The 17,468-nt window shown below is 34.0% G+C and overlaps 1 protein-coding gene across 1 annotated transcript; it reads right to left on the reverse strand.

Moving 5' to 3' along the window:
• Positions 1-222: 222 nt before the first annotated feature.
• LOC123298953 lies at positions 223-3,567 on the reverse strand. The gene is made up of 2 exons (XM_044881054.1): positions 3,438-3,567; positions 223-3,023 (listed from the first exon to the last, which is right to left on the reverse strand). Exons 1-2 carry the CDS (start codon positions 3,565-3,567, stop codon positions 223-225), a joined length of 2,931 nt encoding a protein of 976 aa, XP_044736989.1.
• Between the last annotated feature and the right edge of the window lie 13,901 nt (positions 3,568-17,468).

Raw genomic sequence — 17,468 nt, forward strand, 5'->3', positions numbered from 1 at the left:
TAGCAAATTGTGTATTTGTACTTGTGGCCAGAGATGTGATTTTTTCAAGCATGCATTGATCTCGTCTGCTGATGTTGACTTGGGAATAACTGGAAGTGTTTGTCGAAAATCTCCTGAGAGTATGAGTAGAGCTCCTCCCATTATTTCAGAGTTTTTTCGCAATTCTTGTAATGTTCTGTCCATGGCTTCTATAAATTTTTTATGGGCCATGGTGCATTCATCTCAGATGATAATTTTAGCTTGTTTTAAAATTTGACCACGTCCAGATTTTCCTGAAATTTTACATACCGGGAATTGTTGTTCGGCTATATTCAATGGTAGTTGTAAGGCAGAATGGGCAGTTCGTCCTCCTTCCATAAGTGTGGCTGCAATGCCAGATGATGCTAGTGCCAGTGCGATGAGTTTTTTAACACGTATTTCCGCCAGTATTAGATTTATGAGAAACGTTTTACCAGTGCCTCCTGGTGCGTTCAAGTAAATAATTCCACCAATATTGTTATTTATCCGGCTCATTATAACGTCGTAAACTTTTTTTTGATTGTCATTGAGAAGTGGTTTGTTGTGAGCAATGTATTCAAGTAGTTCATTGATGTTGTAACTTTTTTCCTTCATAATTTCGTAGTTTAGCACACTAAAAGCATTTCTTTGTGGTGCTGGCATTCCAAGTTCTACTAAGGCCTGATTATTTATTGCTAAACATTTATCTTCTAAGCGAATGAGTGTTTCATTGAAGATCTCGTCATTGAATTCTATAGTCAGTTCAGGATTAGCTTGTTGGACTTGGTACAATATATCATCACTCATACTCCTTTTGAAAGAGTCCCATAGCTGTTTTGGGTTTGATGGGTTACATGTTGTTAATATTATAGCGAATAACTCTCGAATTTGTTCAGCTGAAGCTGTGAGTGTGGCTTCTTGTAGTGTTAATTCCCAGTGGTTGTCGTTTTCCAATAATCCTAAGCGTTGACATGCTTCTCTGTAAGTCTGGCATAGGTAGCCATTAACGGTCCTGAGATCTGTAAAACTTGTTGGTCCCCGTATTTCGTGTAACAACATCCGGAGATAAAAACATTCGGCATTGTTTGGATGTACAGTGAATACTCGACCTATTGCGTTAGTTTTTATGATTTCTGGATGACCCTCCTCTGGCATTCCTTGTTTCCGACGTTGAAAAATTTTCCTTGTTTTGTCCCACGTATAATAAATAGGGACGTCGACATACAATAACTTTCTGGCGAATGGATCTGTTTGACACAGTTGGAAGAAAGCTGTTAATGTTGTGATCTGAGGTGGTTCGCTTGCAATTTTTCTAGCCGAGTCTTTTGTGAAGTAAACTCTCTGTCCATTCTCCAAATGTACTGCTAGATGTTGCACAGCTGGTTCGCGTTCATGTATGGGAAAACTAAAAATCCTCCACGCTGCTTCGTTACTGTTGATGTATCTTCCCATTTGGTACATGAGGATCTCATCATTTCTGTTATTTTGTTCGCTATTTTGGACTATTTGAAATACTGCCATATCACTACCTTTGTTTACGTACTTACATATATATTTAATAGATTTTACTGAATTGCAGTATTCAACGTTTATATGTGCTTGGAACATTTTGGAAAGTAGTGGATTATACGGTACTACCCATTGATTATCTATTTCCAGTTCGTCTCTGCCTTGTATTCGTATTTTTGCTGTGAAGCCACCGTTTTTCGGTGATCGTCTTCTATATTTGGGATAGCCGTCATCTTCAGTTTTGGTATCGTCCAAGTACGGTTTTGGATATTTTTTCGTACATTTTCCATCACTCATGCATGGCGCATTGAAATTTAATGATCCACATGGTCCGTGAATCATGTTTTTCACTACTATGTTGTAAAGCTCCGGATCTTTTTGTGGATCAGGAAATTCATCTCGGATGATTTTGTCGATATCCGTGGGATAAATTTTATCGTGTAGCCATATGAGATTGTGTGAGTGAGGTAATCCTCGTTTTTGCCACTCAATTGTATACATCCATGAAATAACAGTTCCAAAGATGTGATATTTTGTGATGACTTCAATAAATCGTATTTGTTTTTGTCGAAAAACTCGGGCTATTATATCGTGTCGATCTATGGAGGTTTGTCCGTATTTTAGTTGTTCTTTGATCTCTGGCCATGATGAATTGCATGTAAATGTTATAAAGAGATCAGGTCGTCCATATTTTCTTACGTAGGTCATGGCATCTTGTGTATATTCGTGCATATGTCTTGGACTTCCTATGTATGATGAGGGTAAGATTACCATTGTTCCAATATCGTCAATATTGCCGTCATTCATGATCGCGTCTCGAAGGTGGATGTATTCTTCTGTGCGTAGTTTTTTCTGATTCAATCTTATGTAAAGCATCCGTTCTGCTTCTATTTTTGCGTACATATCTACCAGAAATTGTTGGAATAAACGGCGAGTGTTGAGTATGTGATTATATGTTTCATTGTCTCTGATCATTAAGCGGTAAGCATAGAACTCCTTAGAAGTGACTTTTTTGTTTGTTTCTATGCCTGTTTCACGATGAATTTGTTTTATATTGAAATGGTATCCGTCCTCTCCGTGCAGAAATATTAACGGATATTGAAGAGCATCATATGAACGGTGTGTCTCTGCAATGCGTTGTAGTCCTTTTCTTCTTCGATGTACAATTATGTCACGGCTTGTATTTTCATTATCCACAACTACAATGGCGACTTCATCTACCTGAGGTGCATTAAATCTGCGTTCGTGTTCTCCACGTGGTCTTTTATCGGCTCGAATTACAATTTTATAGTCATCAGAAATCATGCGGTCTAATGTTGTTTTGAATATATAAATCAGTTGATTATACTTGTGTAAGATCCTCTGTACATCTTGGATTATTTCGCGTCTCAGTCCATTAAAATTTGTGCATCGTTGATCAATTTCTTGTTCTTCATTTCCGATGAAATATACTTGTAGAAATTTATGGTCTTCGTTAGACATTGGCAGTAACGATCCTATTTTGTGATAAATTTGCCCTTGAATTGAAAATACATATTCAAATTCATTTCTATTAGTGTTAGTCGAAGTAGCACCGAAAGAAGTCATTTGAAAGCAGGAGTTATATGATCTTATATTTTGGAGAAAGTGTTTTGATTCTAGTGTTTCCCCGAGCATGTAATGCAGAAATTCCTGCGGAGGTGCTTCAATTGGTGGTAATCGAATTTTTCCATTCATGCAACAGAGACCTGGTGTTTCTTTACTGAATTTTTTTGCATGGCAAAACTGGCAAACGTTATTCATTTTTCCAATAACAACGTACTTATGATTGTAATATTTTTTCGTCGGTTCGTAGTGGAATGCTTCCTTTGTTAGATTATCTTTTAAAATTCTCGACTCTTCAGTACTTTTATTTGCTGTTCTTTCTTCGCTTCTTGTGCTTCTCAGGTTACTCATTCTGGTCCGTTGATTCTGTAAACGTGCTTCGTGCTCTTCTTCCGTTTCATTTCTTCGAGATTCTTTTTTTTTTCGCCGTTTCGCTGCAGAACTGGCCAAATCTCCTCCTCTCTTACGTCTGGGCATTGTATTCTATAAAATATAAATTAAATAAACATTTTGTAACGGAAACGTGGGGTACGTTGAGACAAAAAAAAATATATTTAACCTTCAAGCGGTCGAGCGATATTTTGTTTACGGCCAAAAGTATATAGAAGGCATCAATTCGACGCCGCGCGACTTTTTGAAGGTTAAGAAAATTACAATTTAAAGAAAAAAAACCATTAGAATTAATTAAACACTATTAAAAATACTCACATTTGAAATTTCACGATAAAAACCCACAAATAACTTTTTTCTATTTCGTTTCAAAATCGAGAGTTAATTAAACACACTATTAAAAATACTCACACGTGATACTTCTAAATAAAGGCTCACAGATAACTTCTCTTCTTTTCGTTTTGAAATCGCTCGTTTCGCTGTTCAAATTAAACTAACTCTGGTGAGCGACACCGGGCTCTTATATATTCAGAGAGCTAGGCTCTAGAATATTCGAGAAATTTCTCTCTCACACCTTCTAGAGTATTCTAATGAAGTTCAAATATTCGATAACAGATGGCGCCACTATGGAGACTATACACTATGACTATTGGATGTCTTGAACGAAGTTCAAATATTCGATAACAGATGGCGCCAATGCACTTAATTTCCAAGTTGAAGGGTCGGAAAGTCCCTTATATCTTTAAAAACATGCCCTTTAGATTAAAACGGGAACTTTCTTGTTCGAGGAGGGATAAAGGGCTATCACACCACATAAGTCCCTTTATCGTGTCGGGACTCCTTTTTAAGTTTTATCGGCCCGCACATTTTATCGACTTAGTTTTATTATATATATAGATATATATATATATATATATATATATATATATATATATATATATATATATATATATATATATATATATATATCCCAAAAACACTCTGCAAAAGTTTCCATATTTGTTTCAATTTTCTAGATCAATTTTTGGATTATATAAATACATATTTCGAATACCTTGTAGTCATCATCGGTATGAATTATCTAATCGTAATTACTTTTATAAATAGCGTATGTTACTCGTTTATCTCTGTTACTCGAGAGGCGTTCCACAAGGTAGTATTCTAGGACCGTTGCTTTTTTTGTGCTACATAAATGATCTTCCAGAGCATTTAAGTATAGACGAAATAATCATGTATGCGGATGATGTTACTATTATGGTTACAGCTTCAACTTTAATTGAAGCGAAATCTACAGCTCATCAAGTAATAGAGAACTTTCAGACATGGTGCTACAAAAATCAATTAATTGTGAATGTTGATAAGACTGCTTTAATACTTTTTTCATTGAAAAGTCAACCTAATAGGGAGAGTTTTACAATCAAATGCTCCAATGACGAAGTGAAAAGTTGCAACCAAGCGAAATTTTTAGGAATTAATATAGATTATAATCTAAAATTTTTGAATCAGGTAAATTCGGTTTGCAAAAAACTGAATCAATGTTTTTATCAAATAAGAATATTGAGACAGTATTTAGACACTCGTGAACTACAAGTTTACTATTTTGCAAATGTATACTCTGTTATAAAATACGGAGTATTAATGTGGGGAAGATGTGCTGAAGCGGATAGAGTTTTCATTATTCAAAAAAAAATATTAAGATTGATTTATAAAGTAAATATGGGCGATTCTTGCCGTACCATCTTCAAAGAAAAGAACTATTTGACATTCTATGCAATCTATGCATTTGAATTGCTCAAATTTATGCACAGCAGAAACTACTTTAACGTGGAACTCCAAAAAAATTATAATACGCGAATGAATGCTCTATTCGATTTTGCGCACAGAACCACATTTTATGAAAGAACACCAGTCTACACTGGCTATAAACTCATTCAGAAGATACCTACCGAAATTAAAGAAGAACGGCAACATTCACAGTTCAAAAAAAAATTAAAAAATTTCTTACTAGAACGCATGCCTTATTGTATGGATGATTTATTGTAATATATTTGTTTTTTGACGTTTTGTATATCATTTGTAAATGGTCTATTTCAAATAAATTACTATTATTATTATTATTATTATGTGCGCAGACCGTCAACAAATTAGCAACGAGTATAAAATACGCTATTTATAAAAGTAATTACGACTAAATAATTGATACTGACTCAAGGTAGGCGAAATACCTATTTATATAATACGAAAATTGGCGTAGAAAATTGGGACAAAATCGAAACTTTATTCGAAAAAATCCTACAGTTTTCATTTATTAACTTTATTAATTGATTTGTTGCTATTTGACAGTCGTTTCCGAACAGATGGAAATTTAAGAACTATTGTTGAGCTATCATAAACTTTTGAAATACGAAAATTTTAGTAGCCAGGCTCTGTTCTTTCAGAAAACTGATGAGTATTCATCGTGGACGATAATTCAATTAAAAATAAATCATATTTTCCAACATTCGAAATGCCGAATATTCATTGTCCGATACCTTAAAAATAGCATTTAAAATTGCAATTTTCAAGGTTTCAAACTGTGGTCCCTCTGCTTTTTTTAATTTCGGTGTTATTATTATTATTTTTTTTGCATATTTATATTATATAAATCGAAAGTTTATTTCTGATTCTAAATAAATATTATATTAAGCATGTTTATTCAAATAAATACATTTTGATTTTCGCTAGAAATCAAAATGTATTGCGGTTATTTGTGATAGCAAATACTTGATAAGTTTAGGTACGTACGGCTTTGGAAATAAATTTTCATTTATTTTGAAAAATTTCATTTATTGTTGAAAAATTAGCTATTTTTTCATGTTTACCTAAATATTAAACCAAGGTCGTGCAATGCATTTATCAAATATTCGAAAGCCAATGCAAAAATCTGGTAATTTATTTTGTCATTCATTATTAGTTTTTGCTTTTGTTAAGTTCCACGCCATAGTATAACGAAATAATTTTCAAGCATTCTTTAAGGTGCATAGGGCTATAGGCGAATCCCCACCTTTACACACGCTAACACACGCTACCGCTTAAATATTTTAATTTTGCTTTGCATTTTCATTTCATTTCCAAGTTTTATTTTTTTTATGCATTATTTGTTATTGATAATTTATAATTTTACTCGATAAATTAAAATTCGACGATACATATCAAGTTAATAAATTTAATAATTCCATAAAATTTCATTAGTTAATTATTATTATTCAAGCGCTAACTATATTTAGATGATAAAAATCAAATCACTATTTTATTTTACATATGAATGATCATATAGAAATCATAGAAATCAATTAAACTTTGAACATATCTAATTTTTTATGTTTTGAAGTACATATCTAAAGGTCATTTAAGGTTATGTGGAAACCTTCTAAATAGTAAAATTTTATACAAAAGATTTATCCATACTAATAATCTAATTTTTGTTTTTTCAGTTTTTAAATTGATTATTTATTTATTTTTCTCAATATATCGTTAAATGGCGCGCATCGCGCGCATTCTCAATTTTTTTTTATTGATAGATTCAAGATTGAAAATAATGTTGCAATTAATGCTACAATTAGAATCTTTTACTTAAAAAGTTTCATTGTTTTAACGTAGTCGGAATTCATATCATAAAATTTAGAAGCTTCTTTGTTGAGGTAAATATAGTATTTTTAACTTATCAGATTTATGAAAAATAATGCAAACGCTGATAATCGACACTGTCTATACAGGGTATTTCAACAATTAACTCAGTCAATTGTTTTTTTCACTTGTTCATTAATTAAGTTTAATTATAATAATTTTGTGATGTTAAACAGATCGTGGTCTATGCAGGAATCATTTTGGTTTAAAAATTCAAAAATAAGGAAATTTTTATTCTACGATTTGAATTTATTTATAATATATAGTTACATTTTTAATATTATAAACATACACTATCTATCACCATGAAAGTTGATTTATGACAAGGTTAATTTAAACATTCGAAGGTGCCAAAATTCGCACCCGGCTGACTTTTGGTAGGATTGATCAAAACACTTTTTTAAATAAAATCTAAAAAGTCCTCATCGATCCGAGATATGGAAGAAAATTTACGCGAAGTCAAAGGTCACAACAACGGGTTTTTCGCGATTTTCAACCAAACGGTAAGTTTTATCATAAAATTAGTTTAAACAAAAATTTTAGATCAGATAGTTAAATATAAAAAATGTCTCAATACTTGTTCCTAAGAGCCACCGTTTCTAAGATATACCGATTCAAAAAGTTGGAAGAGTTGTAATCGTCATATGATTTTATGGATGGACATATAATGGGAGAGCCTGGCCCAAAAATTTCGTTGGATTTACTAAAACTGGTCATTTGAGGATTCGTTATAGAGTTGTGTACACACACTTACTGTGGTCGTCAAGCGAACGATAGTTCAGTACTAAAGCTGAAAACTGACTGTCAGTCAGTTAAATGATAGTACAGGGCTGTTCAGTCAGCCCTAATGTATGTACAATAGATAAATAAGAGTCAGTTCTGACTGACCAGCCCTGTTTTCACATTTAACTGACTGAATAACATAACTGTTATTTATACACAATATATAACCTGTTTAACAATTTTCAGCTTTAGTAAATTCATTTAAATACGACGGAAATCATAACATATATCTGACCCCTATTCTATCATTCGCTTGACTGACCGCAGTATATGTGTGTACACAACTACTATAATCAAAAGAATGAAATGCAATATTTACTAAACATTTAAAAGAACTTGGTTTTGAAGATCTGATGATGATCCATGTATATTCTACGACGAAAATGGAAATATAATTGGAATATTTGTTGATGATAGAATAATGATTGGAGAAGATGAAGATGAAATGAAACAAGTAGTAGTAAAATTAAGTGAAAATTTTAAAATGAAAATTATGAAAGCTCAAGATGAAAAATTATTTTTTGGAATGGAAATTCATTTAAAAGAAAATGGACTTTTAGTAACACATGAAAAATATTAGTATAGGAGCTCGCAACGTTTTCGAGAGAGAATTTTATTATTGCTGATTTTATGATATGTTGTTCCCCTTGGTCTTTCTGTTAGAGCTTGGGCGGTCTGGCTGCCGGAAGTGGTTGCGTTTAGTACTGCGCAAACTAAATTTTAAAAGAATTTATTATGTCTGTACTTTTAATATTATGTTATTTAAGTATACAAAAACCTAAAATTTATTTGCCAGACGGTAATTCGGTTGCTAAACCTTGAAAAAAAGCGAAAAAGATATGAAAAAAAATGACATTTGTTAAATATATATCTTATGTTATGTATCGAATCCAGCAGCAGTCACCATTTTTTTTTTAAATTTATTATCTTATTTCTATTGTACACTTTTGTCCTTCGAATTTTTTTAAATTTATTTATTGAATTTTTTATATCGAACGTCTCTTATTTTATTTCTTGATAACTCTGTACGGTTTTAATTACGAGTTAAATTTTTAAGGGCATTCACTTGAAATCATGATATAATATTAATATATATATATATATATATATATATATATATATATATATATATATATATATATATATATATATATATATATATATATATATATATATATATATATATATATATATATATATATATATATATATATATATATATATCATTAATAATAATAATAACAAGAAAAATCGAGTTATTCTTCCTTTTTTTAAAGTCAGCGCGTAAAACATTATGTGTGTTATGTAATGTGCGCATATTTAACACATTCGTCGATTGCGCCTTGACAAGAAACAATTGCGCATCGGCAAGTTTATAAGATTGCATCAGTCACAAAGTTTTTAATTGTTTTTTCTGTTTATTTTTAAATTTGGTTACAATGGCCAGTGATAAAATGGTATGTGTTTTTTGCAAATTCAAAAATAATAAAATAATACTTTTCGTTAGTGAAAAACTTCAGAAATGTCAGGAAGTTTTGAGTGTACGTTTGAAATACAATTTAAAGTACCATGACATCGAGTTGCCTACTGAAATAAATAACATTGATGGATATCATAAACAATGTTACAGTACTTTTACAAGTTTGTAGGGACATTTGGTTACTAGTGATAATTGAGTGAAGTTGGTATAAGTTTAGTAATTCAGGACAACGACATGAATACAGACAATATATGGCGTCGTTCATGTTGAGTGGTTGACTGTGATAGTGTTGGAATATGTGATTGAATGGATGTATGATCGTATGAATATGTTTGTGTGATCTGAAGAATGTCTTATCGTATGAATATGTTCGTATGTGCAATTCAAGCCCCAGAATAGTCAGGGTAGCCAACAACATAAAATGAAATAATACTACAGTTGACAGTTAACCACGAACGACGCATCTTGTTTTAATTATATGTTCTTTTATATTTTTAATAAATAAATTCAATAAAATAAAAGTGTGGAATCAAAAACCCAATACATTAATTCATCAGGTTATGGGCTAAGAGCTGGAAAGATATTGGGGAAACTGGTATACGGAAAACTACTACGAAACTTATACCACGTGGAACTATCAATTGTTTTACGCCTATAGGGTGGAACTACATACTTCGGAAAAATATATTGTTGAATTTAAGTTATCAAAATGTCCGAGGAAGAAAAGTACCACATCGCACACTTCGATGGAACCAATTTTTCAAACTGGAAATTTAGAATAGAAACTCGTCTAGAGGAATTGGACTTACTATCATTAATAAATAGGAAGATAAAGAAAAGTTAAGGAAGAAAGACAAACGCTGTAGGTCACAAATTATTCAAAAAATAGCTGATGGTCACCTAGAATACGCAAAAGAAAAAGAGACGGCGTACGATCTTTGGAATTCTCTAAAAGGAACTTTCGAAAGAAAAGGTTTGGCAAATCAACTTTTTATCAGAAAAACATTATTAACAATGAAATATAACCCCGGAAATGAATCATTAGCTAGTCATTTTTTAAAATTTGATAAATTGATTCGGGAATTGAAACAAACGGGAGCGACCATGGAAGAAACTGATATTGTTTGTCATCTTCTTTTGACCATGCCGCCGGAAATGGATACTATTGTCACGGCACTTGAAACTCTTTCAAAGGAAGACTTATCGATCGCATTTGTGAAAAATCGCCTTATGGATGAAGAAACGAAAAAAAAAGGTCAAGGAAAAGAAAAGAACACACACAACGAAGAAGCAACTTCAACAGCATTTACAGCTGAAAACAAGGGGACAGTCTGGAAAATACTTGGTGACAAATACGCTGAAAAAAATAAACACAGCGGAACAAGTTTCCCTTACCGTTGCCATGAATGTGAAAAAACTGGTCATAAACGAGCTAACTGTAAAAACAAAAAGAAGAACTCTCATTGGACAAACGCCAATCTCGCTAACGATAAGGAGGAGAATGAAAATTTCTCCTTCGTGGCCACAACAGCTGGGGAGGTAGAATCAGGAACAAAATTCTTTCTCGATTCGGGAGCTTCGGATCATTTGGTACGTGAGGAAGAAGAACTGATTAACGTGCGAAAGCTGGAAAATTCGATCACAATCAAACTCTCTCAAGGCATTTTACACGGGCGATTTGGAAGTTTTGAGTTTTGTAAATTCGAAAAATACAAAAATAATAATCAAGAACGTTTTACTGGTCCCAGGACTCAGTCATAATTTACTGTCAATTAGAAGACTGGAAGAAGCTGGATTTGAAATCACGTTCAAGAATGGTGCAGGGAAAATTCGGAAAAATGGAAAAACTGCTGCCATTGCCGTTAGAGGAACTTCAGGACTCTATGTGCTCAACTTCAAGAAGAATATGGTTAACGCAAATCTTTGCGAAGGAGAAACGTCCCTGAAACTTTGGCATAAACGTATGTGACACCTTAATTACGACAGCGTCAAACGTCTGCCTGAAGTGGCCGATGGAATCACGCTGGTCGGAACAACGACTCCTACAGAAGTCTGTGAAATATGTGTGGAAGGAAAACAAGCGAAACTACCACACAATAAGACGCGTCATCGAGCTACTCGACCCTTGCAACTAGTGCATACTGACTTGTTTGGTCCCATCACACCGACATCTCATGATGGAAAAAGGTACTTACTTACTCTTACGGACGATTTTACCCACTTTGCAGTTTCGTACCCTCTGGGAGCAAAATCGGAAACTTTGAAGTACCTGAAGATATTCGAAAGAATGGCAACTGCACATTTCAATTATCGAATGAGCCGACTTCGATGCGACAACGGAGGAGAATATATCTCAAACGAAGCGAAAACCTTCTGCGAAGAGAAGGGAATTCAGGTGGAATTGACCATAAGGTACACACCTCAGCAAAATGGCGTCGCGGAACGGATGAATCGAACCATAATAGAAAAAGCGCGTTGTATGCTACTAAACGCGAAGCTAGATAAATACCTCTGGGATCAAGCTTGTCTTAGCGCGGTATATTTGATCAACCGATCTCCAACTCGTGCCTTGGGCGGTGAAACACCTGCAGCCCTCTGGTACCAGGAAAAACCAAACTTAGCAAAAATTAAAGTATTTGGATGTATTGCTTTTCTGAAAATACCGAAAGAAATAATTGGAACCAAATTTGAGTCACGCTCAACTCGATGCCACATGCTTGGCTACTGCCCAAATGGATACAAACTCTGGTGTCCAGAGGAACGACGAATACTTATGGGTAGGGATGTCATCTTCGACGAATCTAAGTTTAGATTTGGAAATAGCACGAATTCGGAACTCTGGTCGGGCGACTACGAAGAATACGAACTCAAGGAGAATAAATCGAAAAACTTTAAAAACAACGAAAAACCAATGGAAAAAGAAGACTTGAAAGATGAATTAAAAGAAAATGAGGATATTAATTTAGAAAATTGCGGAACTAACAGAAGAAGCACTAGAAATCGGGTTCAACCTCAACGATTCGATGACTTCATTCTAAGCGCAGAAGCCTACGTCGACAGCGTACCGCAAACCTATGAAGAAGTCAAAGAACGAGCTGATCGAGAGAATTGGGAAGAAGCTGTCAAACAGGAAATGGAATCGATCATTGAGAATAAAACCTGGGAATTTGCTGAATTACCACTAGGAGCCCGAGCAATAGATTGCAAATGGGTATTTAAGCTTAAAAGAAAGGCTGATGGCTCCATTGAAAAATACAAAGCACGATTAGTTGCTAAAGGGTGTGCTCAGAAAAAGGGTATAGATTATGAGGAAACATATGCACCCGTTGCTCGACTAACCACTCTCAGAACCCTTCTGGCTGTTATGAATGAGCACCAACTCTATACTTACCAACTCGACGTGAAAAATGCATTTCTTCACGGAAACCTAAAGGAAGAAATTTTTATGAAAATTCCACCAGGATGTTTTGGACCTAAAGGAAAAGTGTTGAAACTGAAAAAGGCACTATATGGCCTTAAACAAGCTCCAAAGGCTTGGAATGAAACATTCGACAACTTTGCGAAGGAAATTGGACTTGTGCAAAGCACAGCGGATCGGTGCCTTTATCTGGATAATACTGGTAATGAAATCTATTTACTACTTTACGTCGATGACATTATTGTCGCGGGAAAAGATAAAAACCGCCTTTTATTTATCAAAGAAAAATTAACGAAGAAATTCAAGATGAATGACCTCGGAAAAATTACTTCATTTCTCGGAATCAATATTACGAGACCAAATAATGAAACTCTCATAATGAACCAGACAAATTATCTGAAAAATCTACTGATTCGGTTCAACATGGCCGACTGCAAACCTGTGCATACACCATTGGAAACAAACCTGAAGCTGGAACATACAGATGAAGAGGAAAAGGAACTAGACGAACAGGAAACAACAACACCATACAGAGAACTGATTGGTTGTCTTATGTACGTTACAACAACCACAAGACCAGATCTATGTGCGGCCGTCAACCTATTTAGCAGACACCAAAGCAATTTTAATCAATCCTTGTGGAAAGGTCTGAAACGGATACTCAGGTACGTGAAAGGTACATTGGAACTGGAACTGGTGTTCAGGAGGAGCAACCGAGAGCCTGTAATGTGCTATGCAGATGCCAATTTTGGAAGCGAGAATGATAGGAAGTCCACATCCGGATTTATCATTCAAGTTTTCGGGAATTCAATTCATTGGGGAACTCGAAGGCAAAGCGCAGTGGCACTATCATCTACTGAAGCTGAATACATTGCACTGGCAACAGCTGCAGCCGAACTGCTTTGGATACGCAACTTGCTGGACGATCTGAAAGTGCAATACCAAGAACCACTCATCATTCAGGAAGACAATCAAGCCTGCATAAAATTACTTAATAAATGGGAACACAAGCGACTGAAACACATCGATGTCAAGTATAACTTCGTTCGACAGCTTGCAGAGCAGAAAATCATCGACGTGCGCTGGATCAACACCAGAGAACAACTTGCTGATATTTTCACCAAGGGACTGCCAAAAGGACAACATAATACTCTTCGAGGCCAACTAGGGTTATTACAAGCGTCTTGAATTGAGGAGGAGTGTTGGAATATGTGATTGAATGGATGTATGATCGTATGAATATGTTTGTGTGATCTGAAGAATGTCTTATCGTATGAATATGTTCGTATGTGCAATTCAAGCCCCAGAATAGTCAGGGTAGCCAACAACATAAAATGAAATAATACTACAGTTGACAGTTAACCACGAACGACGCATCTTGTTTTAATTATATGTTCTTTTATATTTTTAATAAATAAATTCAATAAAATAAAAGTGTGGAATCAAAAACCCAATACCTTAATTCATCAGATAGATTAGTGTATCCAATAGAATGAATATAGTTTTGTAGGATGGATTTGTGTTATAATTTATAAAATGCGAAGAAAAAATAAATAATTTGTAATTAAATAAAAATAATTATTTCGTACAATAAAAACCCTACAAAATGGTGACCCCTCTAAAAAAAAAAACCCGCGTTTTCTACGTGAGTACTACAAAAACATTTTCGATACTAAAATATAATTAAAACTTGTAAAATAAATTGTGGATATAAAAATAAAAACAAACAAAACGTTGTTAAACATAAATTTTGAAAAATAATTTTGAATAAAAAATCAAATTATTTCACATAACCAAAAAGTGCATAAACAATTGACATACACGTGTTGTTGTTTTTTAAAAACAAAACCAAGGACATACAAGTTTAAAACAAACCATAAATATAAAAATTTATAATAAACCACAATTATAGAAGTGAATAAATATTAAATAATCGATAAATATACAATTGTTTTAAAAACTGTATATGGTACTTAAAATTGTATTGTCGTATAACCGACATATAACGTATTTTATATATTTAGTGTATATACTAAATTTCAAAATGCCAGACGGTATTCCAATTGCCGGAACAAGCACAAACAATGATCCTAATCTAGAACGAGTCAGTGTTAAAATGCCACCGTTTTGGGCAGACAAACCAGAAATATGGTTTTGTCAGGTTGAATCCCAATTTACTCTCTCAGGAATTACTACTGAAGAAACTAAATTTCATCATTTATTGGCACAACTAGAATTAAAAATCGTGGAAAATATATATGACATAGTTGCTGCTGAAGAACCAAACAAATATACATTAGCCAAAAATAGATTACTATCTATTTACAAAGAAAGTTCTGATCGACAGATAAAAAAACTAATTAGTGATGTTGAACTTGGAGACCTTAAACCAAGTCAATTATTACGTAAAATGAAAAATCTCTCTGGGACAGATGTTTCAGAAAAAGTTCTAAAAACATTATGGTTAGACAAACTACCTTCACATGTTCGAAGTGTCATTTCAATCGTAGATGGTGATTTGGATAAACTAGCCGAAGTAGGTGATCGAGTATATGAAATGAATTCACCGCATGTTAATAAAATTTCATCCACCAATGATGACAAATCTTTAGTTTCTACAATGCAAGAATTATGTGAACGTATTGCTGCTCTTGAAACAGTACGTAAAAAAAGTGGAAATCAAAATCGATCTAGATCCCGTTCACGAAGTCGAACACGTTATAACCCCGAAGGAAAATACTGCTATTATCACTATCGTTTTGGAAATAAATGCAAACCAGAAAAATGCAAAGCAAAATGTCAATGGAAAAACAAGCCGGAAAACTTCAACAGGCAGACAACTTAACGACCGGTTGTGATGCTTCAGATACTGTACCAGGTCGTCAACACAGACTTTTTGTGAAAGATCGCCGGTAAGGTATTAAATTTTTGGTAGACAGTGGTGTTGACGTTTCCGTCATACCTGTCGGTTCTAAACGTGGCGAAACCACAAATTTCAAATTATACGCTGCTAACGGTACTGAAATTCCAACATTTGGTACTACCGTTTTAAATATTGATTTGGGACTGCGTCGAATATTCGAATGGCCTTTCTTCATTGCAAAAACATCTAAAGGAATTCTCGGTGCGGATTTCCTTAGAAAATTCGATTTACTTATCGACCTAAAAAATAAAAAATTAATAGATGCGAAAACTAAACTAACGGTTTCAGCCGCTATCGATAAAATATCACGGGAAGAGGAAGCCTTAAGCTCATTAATAGCTGAAAACAAATTTTCGGATATCTTAAAACAGTACCCTAATCTAACAATACCCAATTTGACGCCGTCAAAAGTAAAACATAACGTGCAACATTATTTGAATACAAGTAGCGGACCCCCAATATTTAGCAAATCACGTAGGTTAAACCCACAGTTGCTACAAATTGCAAAAAAAGAATTTCAATTTCTTTTAAATCAGAATATAATTCGACCCTCAAAATCGCAATGGGCAAGCCCTATTCATATTGTTAAACAAAAAAAATGGACAATGGAGAGTATGTGGAGACTACCGACGTCTGAATGACAGGACACTCTCAGATCGATATCCCATTCCGCGTATCGACGATGCGAACCAAATATTAGAGCATACTACTATATATTCGAAAATAGACTTACATAAAGCTTTTTATCAAATTTCCGTCGCTGAAGAAGATCGCCATAAAACCGCAGTGATCACACCATTCGGTTTATACGAATTTAACGTTATGCCATTTGGTTTACGCAATGCGCCAAGCTCCTTTCAACGCTTCATCAACGAAGTCTTGCAAGGCTTAGCATTTTGTTTCGCATACCTAGACGACATACTTATCGCTTCAAAATCGTATGACGAACACATAAATCATCTCATTCAAGTTTTTGACAGGCTAAACTCGTTTGGCTTACGAATAAACGTAAATAAATCGGTTTTCGGTGTTAATAAACTAGTATATTTAGGCTATCTTATAACACCTGAAGGTATCAGACCCGATCCCGAGCGAGTTAAGGTTAATTTAGAAATGAAACGCCCTAATACTGTCAAAGAATTACGTCAATTTCTCGGCATAATAAATTTTTATAGGAGACATATTCCACATGCTGCTGAAAATCAAGCTTTACTCAATGATTATCTAAAAGATTCTAAAAAGAACGATAAGCATTTGTTACCATGGACGGAGGAAACCTCTAATCAATTTGAAAAGTGCAAACAAGCTCTCGCAGTTTCACTTTCACTTCTTACGTGTCCTAGCGCCAATCGCCACATCTCATTGTACGTTGATGCATCTAATTTTGCTGCCGGTGCAGTACTTCAACAACACGAAAAAGATGGACTGAAACCTATCAGTTTTTTCTCTAAAAAATTTAACGATGCTCAAAAAAAGTATTCTACGTATGATCGCGATCTATTAAGTATGTATATGGCTGTAAAAAATTTTACATTTTCTCGAAGGTAGAAAATTTCCCATTTATACAGACCACGCTCCGTTAACTTTTGCATTCAAGCAACATAACGAAAAAGCTTCTGCGACACAACGTCGTCATCTACAATATATATCCCAATACACAACTGATATACGTCACATATCAGGGAAGGAGAATATTGTTGCTGATCAACTTTCGCGTA

The sequence above is a fragment of the Chrysoperla carnea genome, chromosome 4 (genome assembly GCF_905475395.1).
Source record: "Chrysoperla carnea chromosome 4, inChrCarn1.1, whole genome shotgun sequence".
NCBI classification, from domain to species: domain Eukaryota; kingdom Metazoa; phylum Arthropoda; class Insecta; order Neuroptera; family Chrysopidae; genus Chrysoperla; species Chrysoperla carnea.

Coding starts and splice junctions, on each gene's coding strand:
- LOC123298953 (XM_044881054.1), bottom strand. CDS start 3,567: ATGCCCAGACGTAAGAGAGGAGGAGATTTGGCCAGTTCTGCAGCGAAA. Junction 3,024..3,437: donor GAATCAACGGACCAGAATGA/GTAACCTGAGAA, acceptor TTTCAATTCAAG/GGCAAATTTATCACAAAATA.